Source organism: Tachypleus tridentatus, chromosome 10, assembly GCF_004210375.1.
Source record: "Tachypleus tridentatus isolate NWPU-2018 chromosome 10, ASM421037v1, whole genome shotgun sequence".
NCBI classification, from domain to species: Eukaryota; Metazoa; Arthropoda; class Merostomata; order Xiphosura; family Limulidae; genus Tachypleus; species Tachypleus tridentatus.
Window position 1 is genome coordinate 192126408 of NC_134834.1, and position 27271 is coordinate 192153678.

At 37.2% G+C, this 27271-nt stretch overlaps 1 protein-coding gene across 4 annotated transcripts in view; it reads right to left on the reverse strand.

The window, feature by feature from the left end:
* Positions 1–27271, reverse strand: part of LOC143227851 (neprilysin-1-like) — a 93429-nt gene that overhangs the window by 58621 nt on the left and 7537 nt on the right. For 3 of the 4 annotated variants that reach the window (XM_076459192.1, XM_076459191.1, XM_076459189.1), the window contains exons 2-6: positions 23239–23354; positions 16662–16727; positions 13792–13953; positions 10456–10539; positions 1348–1556 (exon numbers count right to left, since the gene is read on the reverse strand). In XM_076459192.1, coding sequence (XP_076315307.1) covers positions 1348–1556; positions 10456–10539; positions 13792–13953; positions 16662–16727; positions 23239–23354 — 637 coding nt within the window. The remainder of the gene's footprint in view (positions 1–1347; positions 1557–10455; positions 10540–13791; positions 13954–16661; positions 16728–23238; positions 23355–27271) is intronic. The other variant, XM_076459190.1, reaches the window with a different exon arrangement.

The window sequence follows — 27271 nt, forward strand, 5'->3', positions numbered from 1 at the left end:
TAAATCTGTAGTTTTACGACGCTAAAAATCCGGTTTCGATCCCCGGGTAGGAAGAGCACAGATAGACCATTGTGTAGTCTTGAGTTTAACAACAACCAATCAAAATCTTCTGTATGTATAAGAAAAGAAACAAACAACATGAACTATTAATTGCTGTTTTAGCTTAAAATAACTACTCGTAAATTATGAAACAATCTTTAAAAAGTTAAAAATTTAGGGTTTGAAAACCGTATATTGACTCGCATTTTCTTCGAGTACTTAAAGCGTACTTAAAGTGACTGTTTTATAAATCTAAGTTTGTAGACAGGGAACTGTGACCGGTATAGGGCTTGAAATACCATAAGCTTATGTGGACTTCGAAACAGGTGGATGGAGGAAAACCGTTAAATCATTTGTTCAGTTTGTAAAATACGTGCGTTTAGTAAACGACAGATTAAACCCTAGAACATGCTTCCTTTGTGTAAACGCTTCACGACGTTTTCTTTAAGAAGCAATCAATATCTCTTTCTTTACTTTTAATTAGCATTGTCTCCGCAAACTACCACCGACAACACTTCTCAGGAATATATTGGTTAAGAGGTACTTGTAACAGAAAAGAAAAATGTAAATTTAGATCTCACGTCACCAAGTTTATTACTAGAGATAATAATAACAAAAGACTTCTCCACGACCTCCCTTTCCTCTTATATAAACACAGAACTTGTCGTTTGATTGAATGTGATTGGTTTGTAAGGGAACAATAGAATGGCTTTGGCTTCTGACATATAGAGTAACAACCCGGGTTTAAAACAAAGGGGAAAAAAAGGTCACAAGGCATAAGACTTTATCACATTTCAATTAAGCAATGAAAAAGATGTCATGTGACCTCTGATTGACCTTAGCCGTGATATACAATCGAAACCTACAAATAATAATTACCAATTTGTTTAGATAACCGTTGTAAAGATGCTTTTGCGGATATATGTATATGTATATTGAATTTTATTATCTCGGAATTGTGTTCCCAAGTACCAAGGTTAGAGCTTTAATGGCGTGGAATACGCTCCGTATTTTTAGTTGTGGGCTCTTTGTGGACATACGTATGGACAAATTCATCCACATACACGCATATGTACATTTTCCCTGATATCCATCACCGAGTGAAGGCGTCTTGAATGTTTGGTAAAATGTGGTATAAAATTGCAAAGAAATAATACGTGATTACATAAGTTAGTGGTATTCCAAAAAAGGTTTTAAAAGTGCTGAAGATTCGCTTTCTTTAGTCGTGTCTTACGTTATCACTATTAAGGTTGGTAAAGTTATACAAAGTAAATCATATTGAAGGTTTTGTGACGTAGTTGTACTCACGTGAAGTAGGAAATTGGACGAGTTCTTATCATCCCGGGAAATATATGAATGAAAGAATGGTTCAACTTGGTGGAAGTTAAGCCTTGCCAATCGCCACTCTAACCCAAGGTCTGTCTTATTCCAACCTGGTGTTAGAGATGGCCACTCGCCCACACCTGCCTCCGATAAAAGTTCCTGCAGTTGTACGATAGACTCGTCCTCTACGCTGCCTGCAGAGGGTAAGAAATAGGGTTAGAAGGAACAGCAGGGGAATATACCCTTCTAGGATGTCGTTTTTATTTTTTGAAGGAAATTTTAGATTAATTAGCATCGGTGGTACAAAGAAAAATTACATTAATTTATCTGAAATAAATCATTAAACATATAAGTAGTTTGTCGCAATAAATATTATCTGAAAAAATAGTTAATTAATGAAGAAAATAATAGTTATTTTGTATGGTTTTTTTTTTAATTTTAGAAATTGACTACCTTTATAGCTGCAATGCTGATAATCGCAATTGTTGCATCTTGACTGGAAAATGGTGGAAAAATCAAAATATGAATGAGTTTACGCAAGAATACATGTGTTAGTACGTTAAATCTAAAAACAGTTCTTACAATAAATCCTACAATAAAATTACTACAAATATGAGAGTTTTCTAAATAGCTTTAGAGTTATTGTTTTTAAGTGTCATATTTATAACCGTTTTGTTTGTTTGCTTTAGACAGTTGTGCAAAGCTACACGAGGGCTATCTGCGCTAACAGTCCCTAACTTTGCAGTGTAAGACTAAAGGAAAAGCAGCTAGTCATAACCACCCACCGTCAACTATTGGGCTGCTCTTTTACCAACGAATAGTGGGATTGACTGAGGGCTATCTGCAGTGTAAAACTAGAGGAAAAGCAGCTAGTCATCACCACCCACCGCCAACTTTTGGGCTACTCTTTTACCAACAAATAGTGGGATTGATCATCACATTATAACGTCCTCACGGCTGAAAGGGCGAGCATGTTTGGTGCAACGGGAATTCAAACCCACGACCCTCAGATTACGTGTCGAGCGCCTTAACCAACTGGCCATGATGGGCAGCTACACAAGGAGTCTCTGCGCTAAACCTCTCTCATTTCGATCTAATAAATAACATGGAAGGTAACCGGTCAACAGTACACGTTAATATTTGGGCTAATTTCATCTATTTGACCATCACTTTCATGGAGGGCGAACCGTAAAGTTTCTCTAATCGTTTCTTGACCACTTTATATTTCTGTTTGTTTTTTTAAACCGAAATTTACATCTTTGTGGGTGAGACAACAAGGTTTGTACCGTGGGGCAACATTGTCATTGACAGGTCGTACATTACAAGTAATATTCAATATTACAAGCAGATATTCGGATTCGTAATCAATGTTGGAATGTTTTCAAACTGAAACGTGATTGGTCACTTTTCTTCGCTTGTTATATAGTTAACATATATAACAACCGTTGACATGTACCCTGATCCTGCAGGCTGCAACTGTTCTTCTATTATCCTGCTAGAATAATATATATTAATCTCGTCTCGTAGCCAGTGAACTTACGCACAATGTGATGTATGGAATATGAGTGAAACTTTTGTGTCACAAATATGTTTTGTTCACAACATTTCGCGCACAGCTACTTATGGCTGTCTGTGCATAACCGTCCCTAATTTTGAGCTGATAGAATAGAGGGAGGGCAGCTATCAACATAAACATTACCAACTACTGGGCCAACCTATTCTTACAGTGGCAGCTATCAACATAAACATTACCAACTACTGGGCCAACCTATTCTTACAGTGGCAGCTATCAACATAAACATTACCAACTATTGGGCCAACCTATTCTTACAGTGGCAGCTATCAACATAAACATTACCAACTACTGGCTCAACCTATTCTTACAGTGGCAGCTATCAACATAAACATTACCAACTATTGGCTCAACCTATTCTTACAGTGGCAGCTATCAACATAAACATTACCAACTACTGGGCCAACCTATTCTTACAGTGGCAGCTATCAACATAAACATTACCAACTACTGGGCCAACCTATTCTTACAGTGGCAGCTATCAACATAAACATTACCAACTATTGGGCCAACCTATTCTTACAGTGGCAGCTATCAACATAAACATTACCAACTACTGGGCCAACCTATTCTTACAGTGGCAGCTATCAACATAAACATTACCAACTACTGGGCCAACCTATTCTTACAGTGGCAGCTATCAACATAAACATTACCAACTATTGGGCCAACCTATTCTTACAGTGGCAGCTATCAACATAAACATTACCAACTACTGGGCCAACCTATTCTTACAGTGGCAGCTATCAACATAAACATTACCAACTACTGGGCCAACCTATTCTTACAGTGGCAGCTATCAACATAAACATTACCAACATGGGCCAAACACGGTAGCTATCAACATAAACATTACCAACTACTGGCCAACCTATTCTTACAGTGGCAGCTATCAACATAAACATTACCAACTACTGGACTAGCTATTGGACCAACCTATTCTTACAGTGGCAGCTATCAACATAAACATTACCAACTATTGGGCCAACCTATTCTTACAGTGGCAGCTATTAACATAAACATTACCAACTATTGGGCCAACCTATTCTTACAGTGGCAGCTATCAACATAAACATTACCAACTACTGGGCCAACCTATTCTTACAGTGGCAGCTATCAACATAAACATTACCAACTACTGGGCCAACCTATTCTTACAGTGGCAGCTATCAACATAAACATTACCAACTATTGGACCAACCTATTCTTACGGTGGCAGCTATCAACATAAACATTACCAACTATTGGGCCAACCTATTCTTACAGTGGCAGCTATCAACATAAACATTACCAACTATTGGGCCAACCTATTCTTACAGTGGCAGCTATCAACATAAACATTACCAACTATTGGACCAACCTATTCTTACAGTGGCAGCTATCAACATAAACATTACCAACTACTGGACCAACCTATTCTTACAGTGGCAGCTATCAACATAAACATTACCAACTATTGGCTCAACCTATTCTTACAGTGGCAGCTATCAACATAAACATTACCAACTATTGGACCAACCTATTCTTACAGTGGCAGCTATCAACATAAACATTACCAACTACTGGGCCAACCTATTCTTACAGTGGCAGCTATCAACATAAATATTACCAACTATTGGCTCAACCTATTCTTACAGTGGCAGCTATCAACATAAACATTACCAACTATTGGACCAACCTATTCTTACAGTGGCAGCTATCAACATAAACATTACCAACTACTGGGCCAACCTATTCTTACAGTGGCAGCTATCAACATAAACATTACCAACTATTGGGCCAACCTATTCTTACAGTGGCAGCTATCAACATAAACATTACCAACTACTGGGCCAACCTATTCTTACAGTGGCAGCTATCAACATAAACATTACCAACTATTGGGCCAACCTATTCTTACAGTGGCAGCTATCAACATAAACATTACCAACTACTGGGCCAACCTATTCTTACAGTGGCTAGCTATCAACATAAACATTACCAACTATTGGGCCAACCTATTCTTACAGTGGCAGCTATCAACATAAACATTACCAACTATTGGGCCACCTATTCTTACAGTGGCGGCTATCAACATAAACATTACCAACTATTGGGCCAACCTATTCTTACAGTGGCAGCTATCAACATAAACATTACCAACTACTGGGCCAACCTATTCTTACAGTGGCAGCTATCAACATAAACATTACCAACTATTGGACCAACCTATTCTTACAGTGGCAGCTATCAACATAAACATTACCAACTATTGGCTCAACCTATTCTTACAGTGGCAGCTATCAACATAAACATTACCAACTATTGGGCCAACCTATTCTTACAGTGGCAGCTATCAACATAAACATTACCAACTACTGGACCAACCTATTCTTACAGTGGCAGCTATCAACATAAACATTACCAACTACTGGACCAACCTATTCTTACAGTGGCAGCTATCAACATAAACATTACCAACTATTGGCTCAACCTATTCTTACAGTGGCAGCTATCAACATAAACATTACCAACTATTGGACCAACCTATTCTTACAGTGGCAGCTATCAACATAAACATTACCAACTACTGGGCCAACCTATTCTTACAGTGGCAGCTATCAACATAAATATTACCAACTATTGGCTCAACCTATTCTTACAGTGGCAGCTATCAACATAAACATTACCAACTATTGGACCAACCTATTCTTACAGTGGCGGCTATCAACATAAACATTACCAACTACTGGGCCAACCTATTCTTACAGTGGCAGCTATCAACATAAACATTACCAACTATTGGGCCAACCTATTCTTACAGTGGCAGCTATCAACATAAACATTACCAACTACTGGGCCAACCTATTCTTACAGTGGCAGCTATCAACATAAACATTACCAACTATTGGGCCAACCTATTCTTACAGTGGCAGCTATCAACATAAACATTACCAACTACTGGGCCAACCTATTCTTACAGTGGCAGCTATCAACATAAACATTACCAACTATTGGGCCAACCTATTCTTACAGTGGCAGCTATCAACATAAACATTACCAACTATTGGGCCAACCTATTCTTACAGTGGCAGCTATCAACATAAACATTACCAACTATTGGGCTATCAACATAAACATTACCCAACCTATTCTTACAGTGGCAGCTATCAACATAAACATTACCAACTACTGGGCCAACCTATTCTTACAGTGGCAGCTATCAACATAAACATTACGAACTACTGGACCAACCTATTCTTACAGTGGCAGCTATCAACATAAACATTACCAACTATTGGGCCAACCTATTCTTACAGTTGCAGCTATCAACATAAACATTACCAACTACTGGACCAACCTATTCTTACAGTGGCAGCTATCAACATAAACATTACCAACTACTGGACCAACCTATTCTTACAGTGGCAGCTATCAACATAAACATTACCAACTACTGGGCCAACCTATTCTTACAGTGGCAGCTATCAACATAAACATTACCAACTATTGGACCAACCTATTCTTACAGTGGCAGCTATCAACATAAACATTACCAACTACTGGATCAGCCAACCTATTCTTACAGTGGCAGCTATCAACATAAACATTACCAACTATTGGCCCAACCTATTCTTACAGTGGCAGCTATCAACATAAACATTACCAACTATTGGACCAACCTATTCTTACAGTGGCAGCTATCAACATAAACATTACCAACTACTGGGCCAACCTATTCTTACAGTGGCAGCTATCAACATAAACATTACCAACTATTGGGCCAACCTATTCTTACAGTGGCAGCTATCAACATAAACATTACCAACTACTGGGCCAACCTATTCTTACAGTGGCAGCTATCAACATAAACATTACCAACTACTGGGCCAACCTATTCTTACAGTGGCAGCTATCAACATAAACATTACCAACTACTGGGCCAACCTATTCTTACAGTGGCAGCTATCAACATAAACATTACCAACTATTGGGCCAACCTATTCTTACAGTGGCAGCTATCAACATAAACATTACCAACTATTGGGCCAACCTATTCTTACAGTGGCAGCTATCAACATAAACATTACCAACTATTGGGCCAACCTATTCTTACAGTGGCAGCTATCAACATAAACATTACCAACTACTGGGCCAACCTATTCTTACAGTGGCAGCTATCAACATAAACATTACCAACTACTGGACCAACCTATTCTTACAGTGGCAGCTATCAACATAAACATTACCAACTATTGGGCCAACCTATTCTTACAGTGGCAGCTATCAACATAAACATTACCAACTATTGGGCCAACCTATTCTTACAGTGGCAGCTATCAACATAAACATTACCAACTACTGGACCAACCTATTCTTACAGTGGCAGCTATCAACATAAACATTACCAACTACTGGGCCAACCTATTCTTACAGTGGCATTTATTACCACTCTTATAGCTCACGAACGGCCTCTGCGAGGTACATTTTTGCAGCAATGGTTCGCGAACCATGAATTATTGGATTTACGGTCCGATCACAACAGTCAATAGGCCTGGTTTGGAGATTAGCTTATTATATATGTATAAATTTTACAGTAATTAATTTGTTGTGTATAACGTTTTAGCTCTGGTTTAATAGTGAAGAGTCAGATCGCATACAATAATGAATTTATTGTGCGTAGTGTTCTAGGTTTTGTTGGATAGTGAATAAACTTTTTTATTATGTATAATGTACTAGTTGTGTATAATCTCATTCCTTCCTATTACAAGAGTCCACCCCTGGTACAGCGGTTAGTCTATGGATTTATAACGCTGAAATCAGGGGTTCGATTCCAGTCGGTGGACTAAGCAGTTAGCCCGCTGTGGCTTTGCTATAAAAACACACACACCTGCAATAACTCATAATGTCTTTTGCCAAACTGAATATTAATTTCAGACGCGAAACAAAAGCTGCACAGAAACGATAAACAAGTACAAGCGGGCATTTCAAACAAAATAAATACCATAAACTCGTCATTTCTGACGGGAAATCGAACTATCGATTATTTCTGGCCTTTTTTTGCGAGGCCCGGCCTGGTGGTTAAGGCACTCGACTCGTCATCCGAGGGTCACGGGTTCGAATCCCCGTCACACCAAACATTCTCGTATTTTCAGTCGTGGGGGCGTTATAATGTGACGGTCAATCCCACTGTTTGTTGGTAAAAGAGTAGCCCAAGAGTTGGCGGTGGGTGGTAATGACTAGCTTCCTTCCATCTAGTTTTACAGTGCTAAAGTAGGAACGGCTCGCGCAGATAGCCCTCGAGTAGCTTTGCGGAAAATTGAAAACAAACCAAACCCTTTTTTCATAATCATGGTTTTAGCGACCTCTGGTGAAAATGAACCACACTTTTTTTCTTTTTTTTTTTACTTTTCGCACATCTAAAATAGGTCTATTTTAACCCCAGCAATGTCATTTCAACAAATAGATTAGAAAATATATTGGATTCTGAACAGGTCAAGCGGAATAATGAGTTATTTGGAAAGTGCCGACTCAAGGAGGAACTCAGTAACAAATAACTTGTACAAGAATTGTCAGCGTACAGAATAAACAAAGTATAATATATGAACACAGATAGAACCTAAAAATCATACAAGCCATTATAACTTTCCGATTTAGTGGAAAACGTTTTCAATGTCAAGCAGGGAATCAAAGAATAAGGACAATTATTCTTGTAAAAGTGATTTTTGAAAATAGTAATTCCTTCAAAACTGTTTGTTTGTTATTGAATTTTGCCCAAAATTACACGAGGGCTCTTGGCAGTGTAAGACAAATGGGAAAGCAGATAGTCATCACCACACACCGTTACTCTTGGGCTATTCTTTTACCAACAAATAGTAGGATTGACCGTCACATTATAATGCTCACGGCTGAAAGGGCGAGTATGTTTGGTGTGACAGGGATTTGAACCCGCGACTCTCAGATTATGAGTCGAGTGTCTTAACCACCTGGCCATGTCGAACCTACCTTCAACACTGAGTCATAAATAGCTATCTTTAAAATGGAAACGTGATACAAAGTTATTTTTAATTGTTACTAATATCAATAACAATAGTAGATTTTATTTCGTATTTATCTAAGTGTCTAATTTATTTACAAACCTTGTTAGAGAGGTTTAGTGCGTTATAGTAAAACGATTTTGGAGCCTCACGACGTCGTTATAGTCCATGTCGCTGCGTCCGATTATTCTCCATCTTACGATCGTACATCTCGATAAAAGCCCTGCAGTATCGTTTACATTGTAAAAGGCTCCGTCATGTGGTTGTCATATCTAAAACACGACTGCCCTAATAGTAGGCTTCCCATAAACCTGTTTCAACAGTTTGATCGCACAGAAATAATAAGCGCTCCATCTGGCGACTTGACCAGTATTTCTTCGTATGGAACAGCATGAATTACCCGTTTTGTTATTTAAATGCGACATTTAAATGGGCATGTCATGGAAGCTACTTGTCCACAAGTCACCTGTTTCGCTCTTCCAGAAGAAAATCACTATTAATTACGTTATCTGGGGCACGTGGACAGCTTCTGTCATCTGTTTCTGTGCTCGTAAATTCCCATATGTTGCAAGATGCCTCATTTTGCTTACCACTGCTTACCATGTTGATCCTGGTTGATCCTGGTAACCCAATTCATTGGCAAGTCCAAAGGTGTGGCGTGGAGAAAGGCCCCCAATGGAGAACTTTATCCCTTAGCAACCCCATCTGAGATATCAGGTTCCTTTAAAATTTAAAATTTCCCAACATTGACTTCTACTGATATGAAAGTGTTTTTTTTATGTACGGATAAGGTAGTCATACTGTGTAACCTGAACAGAAAAAAGTTCCTCCATTAAGATGAAAACAAGGGGTAGATTTAATTGTAGTTTGGAACAAAATCTTACAGTTGCGAAGCTGTGGAAAGAGATTCTGAGGTAAATTTCATATATATTTAAAAATAATAAATAGGCTTTTTTTTCCTTTTAAGAAGTGTCTATTTCTTTTGTATTCCTCGGTGGGCTCAGCAGATAACCCGATGTGGGTTTGCTCTAAGAAAACACACACACTTTTGTATTCAGTAACACCTGTCCCTCCATTTTCATAATTCTCTTCTGTCCCCTACTAGCTTTTATCCCCTTTTCCCTCCTAATAAAATAATCCTAGAAACGTTAATGCTCCAATATGATCCACATGTCATTGTATTCCAGTGCCACAAGGGACGCTCTCGTTTTTGATATTTTAAGTTTCCGATCTGAACTCAGCTTTACAATCTTAGTGTATGAATATTTTGCATTTGAAGTGGCTGTTACATTACATTCTAAAAATCGATCGTTCTACGGTGACATCACACTACGTAGGAAAAGGAAAACAACGTCAAATTGTAGTTCTGATACATGCTGTTCCATCGCGATTTTATACCGTCTGTGTTTTATGTGAGAAAGCTTGTTTATTTGAGTATTCAAAATAGTTTTTATACGACATATTCCCACTGTATTAAAAAGATACCCGAGGAAAACAACTTACTGGTGTTCATACAGGACGAATACAACATCTTCGCCTTGGTAATACCTTCACCATCCTCAGATTCGACAGGCACCTCTAGAAGTTCTGAAGAAGAAAAAAATTTAAAAGATTTAAGAAAACTTTCTCATTTCAAGACAGCTTAAGACTGGGCATTCTAACTCTTAGGGTGGCTACTCGTTTGAATTTAGTCGAATCGTCCGTCACCCATTAAAACGTGGCCCATGCGGACGCCATTAGAAGCTACGTTTTTATCACACTTTCGTCAGTTTCTGTTCAATATTAAAACAAAACAGGTGGTCGAGACAACCTAACAATGGTTCCTCAAAATGCGTAAACACATAAGTGTACATGATGACGGAATACTGGATCAATTACGAAAATAACGTAAGAATTTGGAGTACATTAAAAGAACTGTGTTTGAGAACGCAGATGAAAATTGAAAGGATTAACTTTTTTAAAGGTAATCGCAGAGAGTATTGTAATAAATTAAAGAAAACAAAACTAATTAAAATGCACTCTTTAGTGATGATATGGTGAAAACAGAATGATTCAACTAAATACTGTCGTTGGCTATTAAATTATGATACCTTAAGCCTATTTCTAAATAATATTCTGTGGCTCAGTTTGCCTACTTCAATTTGCACTGTAGAAAGAAAATATTTGTTGTTACACACTTAATGTGGCCCAAGCGAAAATGAGGTAACCGATGATTTTGTCAGTTATCTTCATCACATTGATTAAGTGCATTTGTTAACTGTTTTTACTCAAATTAATTGAAACATGGCACATTTTATTTCAAATAAACTGAAATGGAGAAGTAAAACCATCAAAGTTTGTTCCTTCGTTGTTAATCGTTGGATTTAGAAGCTGGGAAAGATAGTGCAGTTCAGATTTCTTTGATCTTTAAAATTGTGCAGGCTACCATAATTGTTTCATACATACTACATTTTGGGGTGTTATTAAAAGTTTACAAATAATTCAGTAACAGTCTGTATTATTTGGGTCATGCTACTGTTGCTTGCTAATTTATTTTATATTTAACTTTATTTGTATTGGATCAATTACACTATGAAACATAAATTTTGTTCCTGGATAGTATGTTATTTCTTAATTGCTTAAGTTGTAAAAGTACAGAAAATGGCCATTATTCTTTTCAAACTTTGCTTTTGTGACCTGGATAATGAAGTTTAGAAATTAACCTATTTTCTATGTAAAAACGGGCAAATTTGCATATTTTCATTTACTTAAGGTCTGAATAAAACAACATATGAATCAAGATTTACATGTATTTATACTAAAGTTATACAAAAATGTTCAGAAGTGAGTAGTTTTTAGAGATTTGCCACTGTAACGTAAATCACTATCACGTATCAGTCCACAAATGTAGTCTTCCATCATGTTTTCATTATACGTTTCTTTGTAGCGGCTTTCAAAGTCCAGTATATCTTGGTGGAAGCGCTCGTCTTGCTACTCTGAGTATGCTCCAATGTTCTCCTTGAATTTATCAAGATGAGCGTCAAGGATATGGACTTTCAGGGACATCCTGCAGTCCATTTTGCCGTAGTTCTTCACCAGAGCCTCAACCAGTTCCACATAATATTCGGCCTTGTGATTGCCCAAGAAGCCCCAAACCACTGCGACAAAGCTGCCTCAAGCTTTTTTTCCTTCCTACTGAGCTTGTTGGGGAATTCTGTGCACTCTTCTTTATTTGTGGTCCAACGAAGACACCAGCTTTGCCCTTTACCTCAGACAGCTTAGGGAAGAAGTCTCGAAGGTATTTGAAGACTGCAGACTTATCAAGAGCTGTGACAAATTGTTTCATAAGACCCAATTTTATATGCAGTGGTGTAAACAACATCTTCTGGAGGTACAATAGTGGCTCACATGTGATATTGTGACTCCCCACAGAGAACTTGATCCGTTGTGGCCAGTGCTTTCTGTTGTAGTGAGCTGCGGTGTCCCTGCTATCCCAAGGGCAAAGATAACAGGAAAACTTGGTAAAGCCTCCTTGGAAACCCATGGTTTGTCTTGATCCCTGACAAACATGCCGAAATATGCCTTGTAGGCTTCACACATTTTAGCAGATGCTGTCTTAGAGTACTTTTTCGCTCTTGTATTGTAAATTGGCCACATACATTGCAGAATGCGTCTGGAGAATGCTTGCTGCTTCTTGATGCCATCTCTGATAAAATCAGATAGGTCTATGTGTTCACTTAGATAGGGAGAACTCAACTGAAGTGGTGAGTGGTGAGCCCTGTATATATATTACTATGGAAAGTTCTAGAAAAGTGTAAAAGGTTCTTGAAAATTCTCGTAAGTTCTTGAAAATTCTCTATCAGTTAGCTACTCAGTGCTGAATCTACCTAGAATGTTCTGGAAAAATGGGTAAATTTGAAAATTTCATTACCCAGTTACAAAAGTAAAGTTTGAAGAGAAAAATAGGTCTTTTCCATTTACTTCAAGCATAAGCGATTGGGAAATAACACTTTCTGTCCAGGAACAAGAAAAAGTAAAATTTTGTTACATGGTGTTATTCCAACAGCAAAACAATTTACGGACGATACTCGTTCTAAATATTTATAATTAATGTTTCTTTATCAACTAGACTTCCAACCTTGGAAAGGCGTAAATTTCTAAGTATTTTCTTGTCAACTGAATACAAAACTTTGAAAATCATAATAATGAAATTATGAGAGTATCTTGGGTTAGTGACTGAATGCTTTGGACTCGCTGTGGAATTGGTTGCGAGTTCCAAACTTGCTCGCGACATGCTGTTGAATCCTTCAGCAAACCACTAAACCCCAGTTGTTTGAATATGCTAAAGTATATGATGGGTTCTAGTTGACATTTGTGAGGTTAACCTGTGATGGACTGGTATCTCGTGCACCATCGTATTCGTCCTCTTATATTGCTGAAGCCGTGTTCCAGCGACGCTTCTTAATGTGCCGTCTCAGCATAGAAAACAAAATTGACACTTTAATGGTTAAATTACAGAGCAGTATGTGAATAATCGAAACTTGGAAACTTTTTAAGTGGATAAACGCTTCACGCGTGAATGACATGATTTTAAAATCACAGAGAAGTTAAATAAACACCATATCCATTTACTTTTTGTAGCCATTTGTCGCTTTCATTCTTTAATAGTAGTGGATGGTTTCAGTAAAAATGTCATGGGTATTCAATAATTGGAACACACTTATGGTACGAAAATCAAATATTTTCTAATACTAATTGAAAGTCAAAAATAATAACTATAGCTCCGATTAGGCTTAGCGTTTTATCAAAAACTGCAAAAAGTCAAATAGTTCTTTTATTCCCCTTTGACCTGCTACTTACTCTTGACCTTGACCATAAGGTCATCCTGCATGGTCTGCATCAATGACCGGATGAAGTAGTCATCAGGAACCGTGTGCTTTTCTGCATAGCTACCACACGCAAACTGGTAGAAGTCATTACAGGGGTCAGATGTGGGGTCGATTCTCTCCAGAATTCTCGAAGCTGAGAAAAATACATTGAAAAGAAAACAAAAACAAAAGGAAGTGATGTCGTAAATTTTTTCTGAGGTATTTGTATGTCAGTATCTCAGACGTGTTACAACTAACGACAAGGAACTAAATAAAGGGCCCGGCATGGCCAGGTGGTTAAGGCACTCGACACGTAATCTAAGGGTCGTGAGATCGAATCCCCATCGCACCAAACATGCTCGCCCTTTCAGCCGTGGGGACGTTATAATGTTACGGTCAATATCACTATTCGTTGGTAAAAGAGTAACCCAAGAGTTGGCGGTGGGTTGTGATGACTAGCTGCCTTCTTACACTGCTAAATTAGGGACGGCTAGCACAGATAGCCCTCGAGTAGCTTTGTGCGAAATTCCCAAACAAACAAACAAAAAAGCTTTGCGCGAAATTCAAAACAAACCAAACTGAATAAAGTTCACAAATAAGTATAAATCCATATACACCAGAGTGTTAACGAAAAAAATTAGTTGTCTAAAACTGATACTAAAGAAAATACAATTTGACGAAACATTTCATAAAACGGATCATTTTATGTGCATCTGATCTATTTATATTTCTCCTGTTTTAATTTAATAGTCTCCTCTTTCACATATTTCATCCGGTTAAAGTAACTTTTCCTTCATATATTTATCGTTTCTTTGTTTTTTTAATTTCGCGCAAAGCTACACGAGGGCTATCTGTGCTAGTCGTCCCTAATTTAGCAGTGTAAGACTAGAGGAAAAGCAGCTATTCATCACTACCCACCACCAATTTCTGGGCTATTCTTTTACCAACGAATAGTGGGATTGACCATAACTTATAACGCCCCTACAGCTTAAAAGGCAAGCATGTTTGGTGTGATGAGAATTCGAACCCGTGACCCTAACCACCTGGCCATGTCTGGCTGTTTATTTTTGTAAAATTTATTTTTCATCTGTTGTGACCTGAATATTATTTCATGGTCATATTTAAGTACTAAAAGAAGATGAACGTTAACGTATTATTATTATAAAGTCCCAGGCATCATGACTTTAAGCAAAAATATTTTTCACAGTCTTTCTCTTTCGTAAAAAATTAAAAATGAATATTTTATCAATCTGGAAAAAAAAAGTTATAGAATTGAGTCAATTAATGTGTGTCCGTCAATAAAATAAACACGACTTGCTCTTAAATGTTTGTACTGAGTTACCAAAAATAGCATATTAATTAACCATTAGCAAACACAATTTAGATTAAACTGTTTATACTGAATTAATAAAAACAGTGTGTTAATTTACCATTAGCCGTGGCTCTTTTTGCGGAAGTTTGATCATAAGTTCCTTAACGGCTTCAAGCGAATTATTTGATGATAAAATACAAAATTTCATGCACCCTTGTGCAAATTAATTCAAAACAAATGGTCATTTTACAATATTTTCAGCAGGGCGGCCGGTGTAGGTTCGCTGGACCCGCTGATTTCCTTTAATGGTCATTTTTTCACACAGACGGCGTCATTAGCTGTGTTTTGCAGTACGGTCGATCTATTTTTGGGATATATGACGAAATTTTGAGGAATATTACGTCATTCGAAATTGCGTTAGAAGGGCAAGAAGACCAGTAAAAAAACAACTTCTTACCAACTCAATGAAGAAAAAACGGTATCAATGGGGTCTGAAATACAAGAACTGGACGCAAGAACAATGGAGGAAGGTGTTATTCAGTGGCGAGACTCATTTCTTCGTACAGGGTCAAAGAAGTCTGCATGTTCGCAGATCTCCAGGTGAGAAACTTCGAGAATCGCACGTCAATCAGTTCGTGAAACATTCCTTGAAGAAGATGTTTTGGGGCTTTTTCAGCTACTATGGCGTCGGAGGCTTACATATCGTAGAAGGTATTATGCGAGGACCACAGTACATCGAAGTTTTGCAGAGAAGAGTCGTCCCAGAATTGAAAAAGAGATTTCCAGATGAATCTGGCATTTTTCAGCAAGATCTGGCTCCGTGTCACACATCGAAACTTGTGAAGAAATTTATGTCTACAACGCGGATAAAGGTGCTGGACTGGCCTGGAAACTCTCCGGACTTAAATCGTATTGAAAATCTTTGGGCGATTTGTAAAGAAAGATTTCGGGGAAAAGACTGTACTACAAAAGATAAGCTAATTGAAGCCATAATTAAGGTGTGGTACCGTGATTCAAGAATTAGTAAAGATTGTAGTCAACTCGTGGATTAATGATCTTCTGAATAATAAAGGCGGTCATATCATGTATTTGTGAGTAATTTTTGGATTCTCAGAAATAAAACGCAAAAAATTGAAAAAATCGTAATTTTCCGTCTTGTTTCAATCAATTTGCACAATGGTGTATACTGACACCAAACCCCCAGAATAACCCTTAAAACACTCAGATGCATCATAGTGATCTTCGGAACATTAAAGTGGATATTTTCTGCTAAGATAGAAGCAAACGTAGAAATAAATTGATAATTATATTCCTCCATAACACAATTGTCCTATTTCGTGAGTAAATAATTTAAAAGTACCCCCCAAAAAAAAAAAAAAAAAAAAACTTTAATGTATCTGTAAAGAAAGTATATGTGCAATTTACTCTGTATTTCGGTAACACTTCACCAGTTCACTCGATTGATTTCTATCCTGGTTTGAACGCAGGTATTGTAACAATGTTGAAAATGCACTTGGGTATTAGTGATAATATATGACTGTTTATCTTACCTGCATGAATACATTCCTCAGTGTTGCAAATTTTGGGTGCTGTTTTCGCTTGGTTTCTTATTTTCACTGTGAAAATGAAAGAAGGGGCCAACAATGACATCTGTATTCCACTTATTTTATTCATGACAGAGGATAATATAATTTGACACCACGAGATATCATGACATAGTGTAATGACGTTTTTAATTTCCTTATCTAACGTATAACTCTACCTACCATATAGTTCACTCAGTTTCCTTATCTGATAATATTTTAAAACTATCTCTTACTATCCTATAACTATTACAACCGTATAGTTAGTTCACACAGTTTCCTTATCAGTTTCCTTATCCTAACTAAAAGGGCCCGGCATGGCCAAGCGCGTTAAGGCGTGCGATTCTTGATCCGAGGGTGGAGGGTTCGCATCCCCGTCGCGCCAAACATGCTCGCCCTTTCAGTCGTGGTGGCGTTATAAAGTGACGGTCAATCCCACTATTCGTTAGTAAAAGAGTAGCCCAAGAGTTGATGGTGGGTGGTGATGACTAGCTGCCTTCCTTCTAGTCTTACACTGCTAAATTAGGGACGGCTAGCACAGATATCCCTTGAGTAGCTTTGTGCGAAATTCAAAAACAAACAAAACAGTCCTTATCTAAAGGCATTTTAAAACTAACTCTTACTAACCTGTAACTATTACTACCGTATAGCTTATTTAGTTTCTTTATCTGATGATATTTTTATATGTTCTCGTGTTACCGCGTAATTCAAGTATTTTCCTTATTTGGCGATATTTTTAAAATACGTCATAAATTAGTAGTGCGGTCAGCTTTCATTTCTAACAAAGTTCGTTTTCACAGGACGTGATTCTGACGCATAATGGACGTCGAACGTAACCTTATAAATTAATCTCCATTTTAATCAATCGCACACAGTCGACAAGAATTTTTTACAAAGTTACACAAAAGTTATATTAGAATAGCTGTTCCTAATTTTGAGGTGATAGACTAGAGGGAAGGCATTTATAATGTGACAACTACTAAACCAGTGGTTCTCAACGTTTTTGATTCTTTACACGAGCCTTTCTCCGCCAGTGAAACAGCGGATTTACAGCGTAAGAAACCGTGTTTCGATACCACTGGTGGGTAGAGCGCGGATAGCCCTTCAAACAAACAAATCCTTGCTCTGGACACCTTTGTAAATATTACTGGCTAGCCGTGAGTCAGTAAACAGTGGCCTGGCATGTCCAACTGGTAAGGGCGCTCGACACGGAATCTGAGGGTCGCGAGCTCGAATTCCAGTTCCACCAACCATGTTAGCCCTTTCAACTGTGTATGTGTTATGTTACGATCAATCCCACTATTCGTTGGTAAATAGTAGCCCAAGAGTTAGTTGGTGGTAATGACAGATAGTCTTACACTGCTAAATTAGGGTTGGCTAATGCAGATAGCCCTCTTGTAATTTTGCGCGAAATTCAAACCAAATCAAAACTAAGAATAACGTAATGTGATCCATTCTTACAGATATTCTGCCTTAATTTCCGAAATTACCTTTCTAGAAATTCGCAGTTCTGGAGCTCTCTCTTAATTTTTCGTTTGTTTTGAATTTCGCGCAAAGCTATTCAAGGGTTATCTGCGCTACCCTTCCCTAATATAGCAGTGTAAGACTAGAAGAAAGGCAGCTAGTTATCACCACCCACCGCCATCTCTTGAGCTACTCTTTTACCAACGAATAGTGGGACTGACCGTACTTATAACGCCCGCATGGCTGAAAGGGCAAACATGTTTGGCGCGATGGGGATTGAAACCCGCGTCCTCGGATTACGAGTCGAGCGCCTTAACCCACCTTGCCATGGAGGGCCTAATTTTTGTGTAATAATTATGATGGAAAGAAGTTTATTTTAGCTGGTCCCCCCTTCGTTAACTTTAAATACCGGAAGAGGCATAGTTTGGTCTGGTGGTTAGGATACTTCCTCTAGGGTTTGAATCCCTTCATCGAACATGCTCCTTGTTTCAGCCAGGTGGCCGATATAATTTCGTTATATCCGCCAAAAAAAAGAAAAAATGTATGAACCTTCGAGTAACTAAACGCGAAATTCAATAAACAAACGAAATATCATTCCGGAAGGTGTATTTAGAATCACTATCAAACAGATGAAAAATAGTCAATGTTGTAAAACAGAAACGTAGAAGCATAAGTAAAATTTATCTTAAAATAAATGCCGCTGCTTACAAGATGTCTAAGATATTTTTGTCTGCCTTATAAACTGTGAAAGGCAAAAATAATTATGAAAGACGTAAAACCGAAACTTCGGGGAAATAAAATGAATCTCGAGGTAAGTGTCTTTGTTCATATCACTCACCAGTGGCATAGTGGTACGTCTTCCGGGTTTCGATACCTGTGGGGGGGCAGAGTACAGGTAGCCACCCCATTGTGTAGCTTTGTGCTTAATAACAAAAACAAATCATATTAATTCAAATGTCTATGAAACGTCGTTGAGACTGTCTGACAACACATGAAAATCAGACACTAGATTTAAATTTTTTTAAGTTTGTTTTTTTGAAATTCGCGCAATGCTGCTCGAGAGCTATATGTGCTAGCCGTCCCTAATTTAGCAGTGTAATACTAGAGGGAAAGCAGCTAGTCATCACCACCCACCGCCAACTCTTGGGCTACTCTTTTAGCAACGAATAGTGGGATTGACCATAACATTATAACGCCCCCACGGCTGAAAGGGCGAACATGTTTGGCGCGATGGGGATGCGAACCCGCGACCCTCAGATTACGAGTCGCACGTCTTAACACGCTTGGCCATGCCGGGCCATTTTTTTTTTAAGATATTGACTTTGAAGTTTTAATGCTATGGTGTCTTTCAACTGTAAAATGGTTCAAAAGGGGTTAAACCGCTTTATAGTTCTTAGATGAGAGTGTAATAATATCCAAACTGAAGTCCCTCTGTGGGACTATCTAAATCTAAAGATTTACAACGCTAAAATTAGGAGTTCGATTACCCTCGGTGGACTCAGCAGATAGCCTGATGTGGTTTTGCTAAAAGTCAAGCACAAAGCAACACCACGAGCGATCTGTGCTCTGCGCACCACGGGTATTGAAATTTGAATTTTAGCGTTGTAAGATCAGAACCGTAAGCTTGTTATTAAAATAGGTACAACCTTTACTAGATTTTCAATAAAGTCTGAAGGGAGAATTTATTATTTAAAAAATAATTTTATGAGCAGTATTTTGCCCTTTTAACTTGTTTTCTTAAACGTTATTATATAAAGGTTTTTGCTTTATAACTATCTTGATGGGAAAAAAAAACGTTGTTAAAGTTTTATAACACTGAGCTCAAATGTTGCCATTTTCAGTTTATGATTTTAGAAGCCAGCCATCTCACGAGCTTATCACGATTCTTTATCACACATTCTGTTTATTTCACTCAACGTTTTAACGTGCACAACGAATCAAAATTGTTTCAAAACGTTGTTACTACAATATTAAATTTCATATTACTCATAATAGTTGTTTGGGAATCTTACACTCTGATGATAGCCTAAACATTGCATGACATTATTTTTTCCAAGTGTATCTGTTTGCTGTTTGTTGTTTGTTTTCGCTGTATTTATGAAACTACTTGTTAATAACACAGATGTTTTTGTTGTTGTTGTTGTTTTGAATTAAGCACAGAGCTACACAATGGGCTATCTGTGTTCTGCCCACCACGGGTATCGAAACCCGGATTTTAGCGCTGTAAATCCGCAGACATGCCGCTGAGCCACTGGAAGACACAGATGTTTTAATGTGAAGTATTTCAGAATATAATCTTATGATCTGGATATTTAGTTGATAAAAATATTGCAATGTTGTGGACAAAAGAAACATAAATAAATATAGTTTATTTATGTGTTATCTATTTTCACTTTCACTCGTAGTTTTAACATAACGAAAGAAACCTCCGAACCCATACATAGCGGATCGAAACGGCGATTACCTCTGCCGCTTCGTCTAGCATCTTAACATCGGAATTCGGTTTCCAAATTCGGGGATCCTTCCAGTTACTGACCGATAACTTTGTGGATTTACAACGCTAAAATCCAGGGTTCGATAAACCATGGTAGACAGAGCGCAGGTAGTCCGTTGTGCAGTTTTGCGCTAAAACAAATAAACAGCAAGAAACAAACACGAAAATTTAGATATTAATAAAACATGGCACGATTTTGTGCCCATCTCTCACACATTTGTTTTTCTATGTCGTCGCGTTTTCTCAAAAAATTTATTTTCTTTTCAAATTCACTATAAGGAAGTTTAAATGAAGGCTTCCTTACATAGCTCTCTCTTAGTACTGTTATGTTAGTACTGAATGCGTTAAATTGGTGGTGAATGAGTTTAGAAAAACATATACATAAATAAATTCTTAGTGGAATGTATATTATCATAAAATAATTCCGGTAAATGTTCATTTAACAATTGGCATTACGTTTTAATTTGTTGTTTGTTCACAGAGAGGCCAGAAAACCGTGATTGGTTTTACCTGTTTTCCCGATGTATAGAAATGTTCTATTTTCCGACTTTTTCAATCTCGCCTGCATCTTTGACGTTCTGCCATACGTCGTTGAACAATACAAGTTTGTTGGCTCATTCCATAAGGTTAGTTCTTGGTACGTTGAGGTTTCTTGTTATTGTTTACTCGTGGGCACTGGAGTCACGTGTCTCAAGATGGTAACAAAAGACCGCGTATAAACCAAGCAACAATTGATTGCTCTTTGTCAGAACTCTAAATGTCATCTTTTTGTTTCTCGCAAATATATTATTAAAAAGCTTTGTAAACATTCATCGCGGTTACGAACACGAGGAGCAATTGAACTAAACACCAATCTTTCTGGTATGTTGTCGTAGCGAGTTTCACGAGATGTTGTTGGATTTGTTCATGCCTATGTTTCCTTTCTTTTTACGGTCGTTGTAATTGAAAATCTAATCTAGGCCTTCATGGGACTGACTTCAAGATCTGTTTCACTTCTTATAACTTTACGAATCGATGTAAACAAATTACTTTGATTTTTTTTCAGTTACGTTGCGCTAGGACGTTTCACTGGATTGGTTTGGTTTGTTTTGAACTTCTCGCAAAGCTGCATGAGGGCTATCTGCGCTAACCGTCCCTAATTTAGTAGTGTAAGACTAGAGGAAAGGCAGCTAGCTACTCATCACCAATTCTTGGGCTGCTCTTTTACCAATGAATAGTGGGATTGGTCGTGACATTATAACGTCCTCACAGCTGAAAGGGCGAGTATGTTTGATGTGACGGGGATTCGAACCTGCGACCCTCAGATTACAAGTCGAGTGTCTTAACCACCTGGGCATGTCAGGCCGTTTTACTGGGAATCACAAGTTATTTTTACAAGCGTGAAGGTGCTTTGTTTATTTTTACATGAACACCGCTGTTTGACGTGAACAACACGAAAATCACATTTAAGTAACATTTATACTCGTAATGAAACATTACTGGAAACCATCATCCATCATTCAACCATCCTAGTGTGTAATAATGTTATTTACGTAGTGACCACATAAGACCACTGTTCAGTGCATGCTGCCTGAAGGTCATAGTTTGTAGCTTCTATTTATGTAGCATTAATACTTCTAAAACAAATATTTTTGGTAATAAAATTCATATGCTTGAAGCGCCACTTTTTAAAAATATAATAATATTTATTATTTATACGTGGAAAGTTAGAAGAAAATTCAGTAAGAAATTTAATAGGCCCCGGCATGGCCAGGTGGTTAAGGTGCTAAACTCATGATCTGATTGTCGCGGGTTCGAATCCCCGTCGCATCAAACATACTCACTCTTTCAGCTGTGGGGGCGTTATAATGTTACGGTCAATCCCACTATTCGTTGGTAAAAGAGAAGCCCAAGAGTTGGCTGTGGGTGGTGATGACTAACTGTCTTCCCTCTAGTTTTACACTGCTAAATTAGGGATGGCTAGCGCAGACAGCCCTCGTGTAACCATGCGCGAAATTTAAAATCAAACAAACAACAAATGTAATTGACACAATTTGTAGAAAAATAACTTTTAAAATAGCGATTTGTTTGAACTTCGCGTAAATCTGCTCGACGGCTGTCTGTGTTAGGCATCCTCGTATCTGCATTGATAGAAGTGAATACTATCTACTGCTAACGAATAGTACGATCAACCATAACATCATAACGCCCCCATGAATAAAAATACGAGAATGTTCGGTGACGGGATTTGAATCCGAGACCTACATAATACCAAATACATCGAGTACCCTCACCACCAGGCCATGCCAAGCACTTACCAGGCTAACGTAAAAAACAGGGTTTAGTAGACAAAATGTATTGACACGAATTTTTTAAACAGAAATTTAACATCATGTAATTTCAGTGTTATTTGTGGATACTAATAGTTGATGTCACTAGAAATAAAGTTATCGTGTAATTTCTCTTATTCAAGCTTCTGCCCCGTCGTCCTTGTTAGATTTTAGGCTTTATAAATACTGCACTATTATAGTAAATAAATATTTAGCATTTACAACGGTAACTGAGACAAGTGACTCAGTAATTTCTAGAGATAGATATATACTTTACCTTCGATCAGTATGTTAACCAATACCAAAACCATACATGCGACGAAGAGAAAAATTGATATGACCACCAGAGTGCGCTCGAAGCCGGTCCGTCTACTCCACCAAAGACACTTATTACTGAAACAAAATGAAAAAAAACAAACTATGGTCATTTTTGACATAGATTTTTTTATTATGCTTGTTACTTAGATAAATTTATATATATAAATATATATATATACAATTTACAATTATAACTTTGGTCAAACATCTACAAATCACTTAAATCCTGACTGAAATAAAATTAAAGTGTATGTGCGTAGAAAGAAAAAAAAATAGTATTATAATTTATTATCGTTTGTTTTGATTTGAGTTTCTCCGTCCCTAAGTTAGCAGTGTAAAACTAGAGGGTTTGGTTTGGCTTCTTTTGAATTTCTCCGTCCCTAAATTAGCAGTGTAAGACTAGAGGGTTTGGTTTGGCTTCTTTTGAATTTCTTCAAATTATTCAGTTAAATTATTGTATGAGATAAATATTTAGAGATTGAATAATTTAGGTTAACACGAATAAAGCAGCCCTTTTTAGAATTACATAAGATAATATAGCAGATGCATAAACCTTGCACAAAGAGATGTTAATTAGTCAATCTCTAAATTATGAAATATTAAGTTATATATTACAAACCGCTTTTGCCTCGGCATGGCCAAGTGTGTTAAGGCGTTCAACTCCTAATCCGAGGGTCGCGTGTTCGAATCCCGGTCGCAACAAACATGTTTGCCCTTTCAGTCGTGAGGGCATTATAATGTGTAGGCCAATCCCACTATTCGTTGGTAAAAGAGTAGACCAAGAGTTGGCTGTGGATGGTGATGACTAGCTACCTTCCCTCTTGTCTCACACTGCTAAATTTGGGACAGCTAACGCAGATAGCCCTCGTGTATCTTTGCACGAAATTCAAAAATAAAAAAAACAAACAAACCAAACTGCTTTATTTATTGAAGTAAAACAAAAAAGTTGACGCCAAGGGTAATGCAAAAACTAATATCTTTTCAAGGTAATATAACGTGACGTTGCTTGACAAAAAATTCAACAATCTCTGGTGATTTGTGAACGAACCACATAATAAACATCTGCATACGCACTACAGGAGTTATCACTGCCTTCTATTAAAATAATTTGGAACTATCTGCCCCTAGAAACACATCATCTAGTGACACACAATTAGAAACTAGCCCTCCGCTTCCACTTCGTGGAACTATTACACCCCATGACTGTCTGGTCTCAAGCTTACCATTCTTCCTCTTCCATCGCCTGAAGCAGCAAATCAGACATTTATCCCATTGCTGGGCTGTTAACTATTTGTATACCAAAAGTGTGTACAAACTATATAAGTCCAAATGTTCAGTTGAAAAAGCATGTTTTAATCCCTCTACTTCAGAATACATAAGCACTGATTATTTTTAATAATTTGTTAGTTTCAAATGTATGTAAATTAATTCGTTCCTAGTACTGAAGTTTAAAAAAAAGGCCCATATTGAGGGAAGATTATTGTTCTTCGATTTGCTTCCTTTCAATGCTTTATTGCAAGCATATTGTAAACATAACAAAGGATATGGTTAAAGTATGAATGTAAGTAAAAAAGAATTCATTAATACGGTTAATCAGACAAATATATACATATATATAAATGCTTATTTTCAAGAATACTTTGAAGGAAAATTATCCATTTTTCTACAACTAAAATTTCATTTCGATATCAACAATGATTTTTGAATACGATGAATGGTCAATCTGAGAAAAACCTATGAAGAACAAAATGCTCCATTCCATCCATCAACGGATTGAAAGAATTATTTGGAATATGAGAGCATGAACAGAAAATACCGATAAGAATAGAATCGTGTATAAGTATATATTTGTTGCTGTTCAGTTTATACGTATATATGTGTCATGTCAGTATTGCATATATGTGTGTAATTTTCTTGTACAATGGGAAATAAATCGAATTGGACACACACACCCCCTTTCGCACTCCATATAGAAATCACAACTGTCGAAAATCACTTTTTGCAGCACTTGTCATTCTTTGGAATCATTAAAACGACAAGAAACGGTGACACCTAGAGGCTGAACTCTTTAATGTACTGGGTGCACCCATTGAATCGAAAATTAAATATGTCTTTGCTAACAATGCACTGAATTCAATCTTTTTGCTTAAAAACAAATCAATGCAATTTTTTTCCCTATTGAAATTACACGTGGAATTATTAAAGATGGCAGAAAACGACCCACAAAACAATAATATTGCATATACCCCCTGACTCAAATAATTGGGTTCCACGCACATTTTATATTTATTTACCACTAGTTTTTGAAAACCTAACGTTGAATTGTTATATTCAGTTTGGACGGGGCAACTGTATAGTGGCCTAGGCCACTATATCATCCATTTTTCTGAACAATGACTATTGGTTTGTGAATTGGATTACACAGATAATTATTATTAGATTAGTGTTATAGGTAAGGGTTAATTTCACAAAATTATTCGTTTTTTTAACACTGCTTATATATTTTATTTATCATCGTATTTAATTATTTATTTACCATATTTTATATTGGTTCTATTCGAATTAACACCACTGTCATTCACATAAACTGGAGAACCAGCAAGCTAGTTTTATGAAACCACAGCGTCAAAGGGAGAAACTGCATTGGTACTTTTAAAGAGTCCATAAGTGATAGAAAAGAATAAACTCTCATTGATGTTGGTTTCGTGTTATTAACGCTTTAACACAAAACAGGTAACTGAATGCGTCTTATTTATAAAAAGTGTTATAATCTATACAACGATTTTCAGTTCCAACATTATACCAATTATTCAATGACGTTAAGATTAGCTTCTATTTAACAGCGTTCTAGAGTTGCTTATGACTCAGATTAGTTGATCTTCGAGATAATTCAAAGAGTCAATTGTTTAGCTTTCGTTTTTAATTTTTGACACTTTTCTATATAACAATGTTTTGTAACGGAGATCTGCCCACAGCAGTCTTTAACACTCGACTGACAGACTATACACAAGAGATAGTTCCACATAGCAATCCCTAAGTTGGAATTGGAGGGTTATATACAGAGGATGTCTGCACACCCTAAACTGGAACTGGTATAACGTATATACGTTATATACAGAGGATGTCTGCACACCCTAAACTTGAACTGGTATAACGTATACACGTTATATACAGAGGATGTCTGCACACCCTAAACTGGAACTGGTATAACGTATATACGTTATATACAGAGGATGTCTGCACACCCTAAACTGGAACTGGTATAACGTATATACGTTATATACAGAGGATGTCTGCACACCCTAAACTGGAACTGGTATAACGTATATACGTTATATACAGAGGATGTCTGCACACCCTAAACTGGAACTGGTATAACGTATATACGAACTCAAAGTGTGGAGCTTTTTCTTTTCCCCTGTGCAACACTTGAGCGTGAAGCGCGAACCATCAACTCTCGGATTCCTAGTCCTGGTATATTAACCAACTAGCCACTACCGGCCTCCTTTTCGACAGAGATTTTCGGTACATTCGAAATAGCATAAAAATATCACGCTTTAAAAAAAAATTTGACCCGAAATAAGATTCTTTGTCTTAAAAAATCTTACGAATCGATCGTTCGATTCTTTTGCAATTACGTTCGTGATTTTTTTTTTCCTATTTAATGCAGCGAAGACTTTAGATAGAACTGAGTGTAAAAACAAAACGAATGTTGATATGGAGGAACAAACGTAGAACGTGAAATCAACGTAGGGATGGAAACTGATTTTCAAGGTAATGAATTCATTTTTAATTACGATGTTGTGATAAAAATAGAAGGATCAGAAACTTACTCGGTAACTTTGCGGAAACAGGAAACATTGATTTCCTCATATATCATATGAGTTGGGTTTGGCTGAATAATAATTATAGGTTTTTTTTATCGTTTATCAGTCTAATGTTTATTGAGATAATAATTAATATGTGTTTATAATGAGTGATATGATTTATTT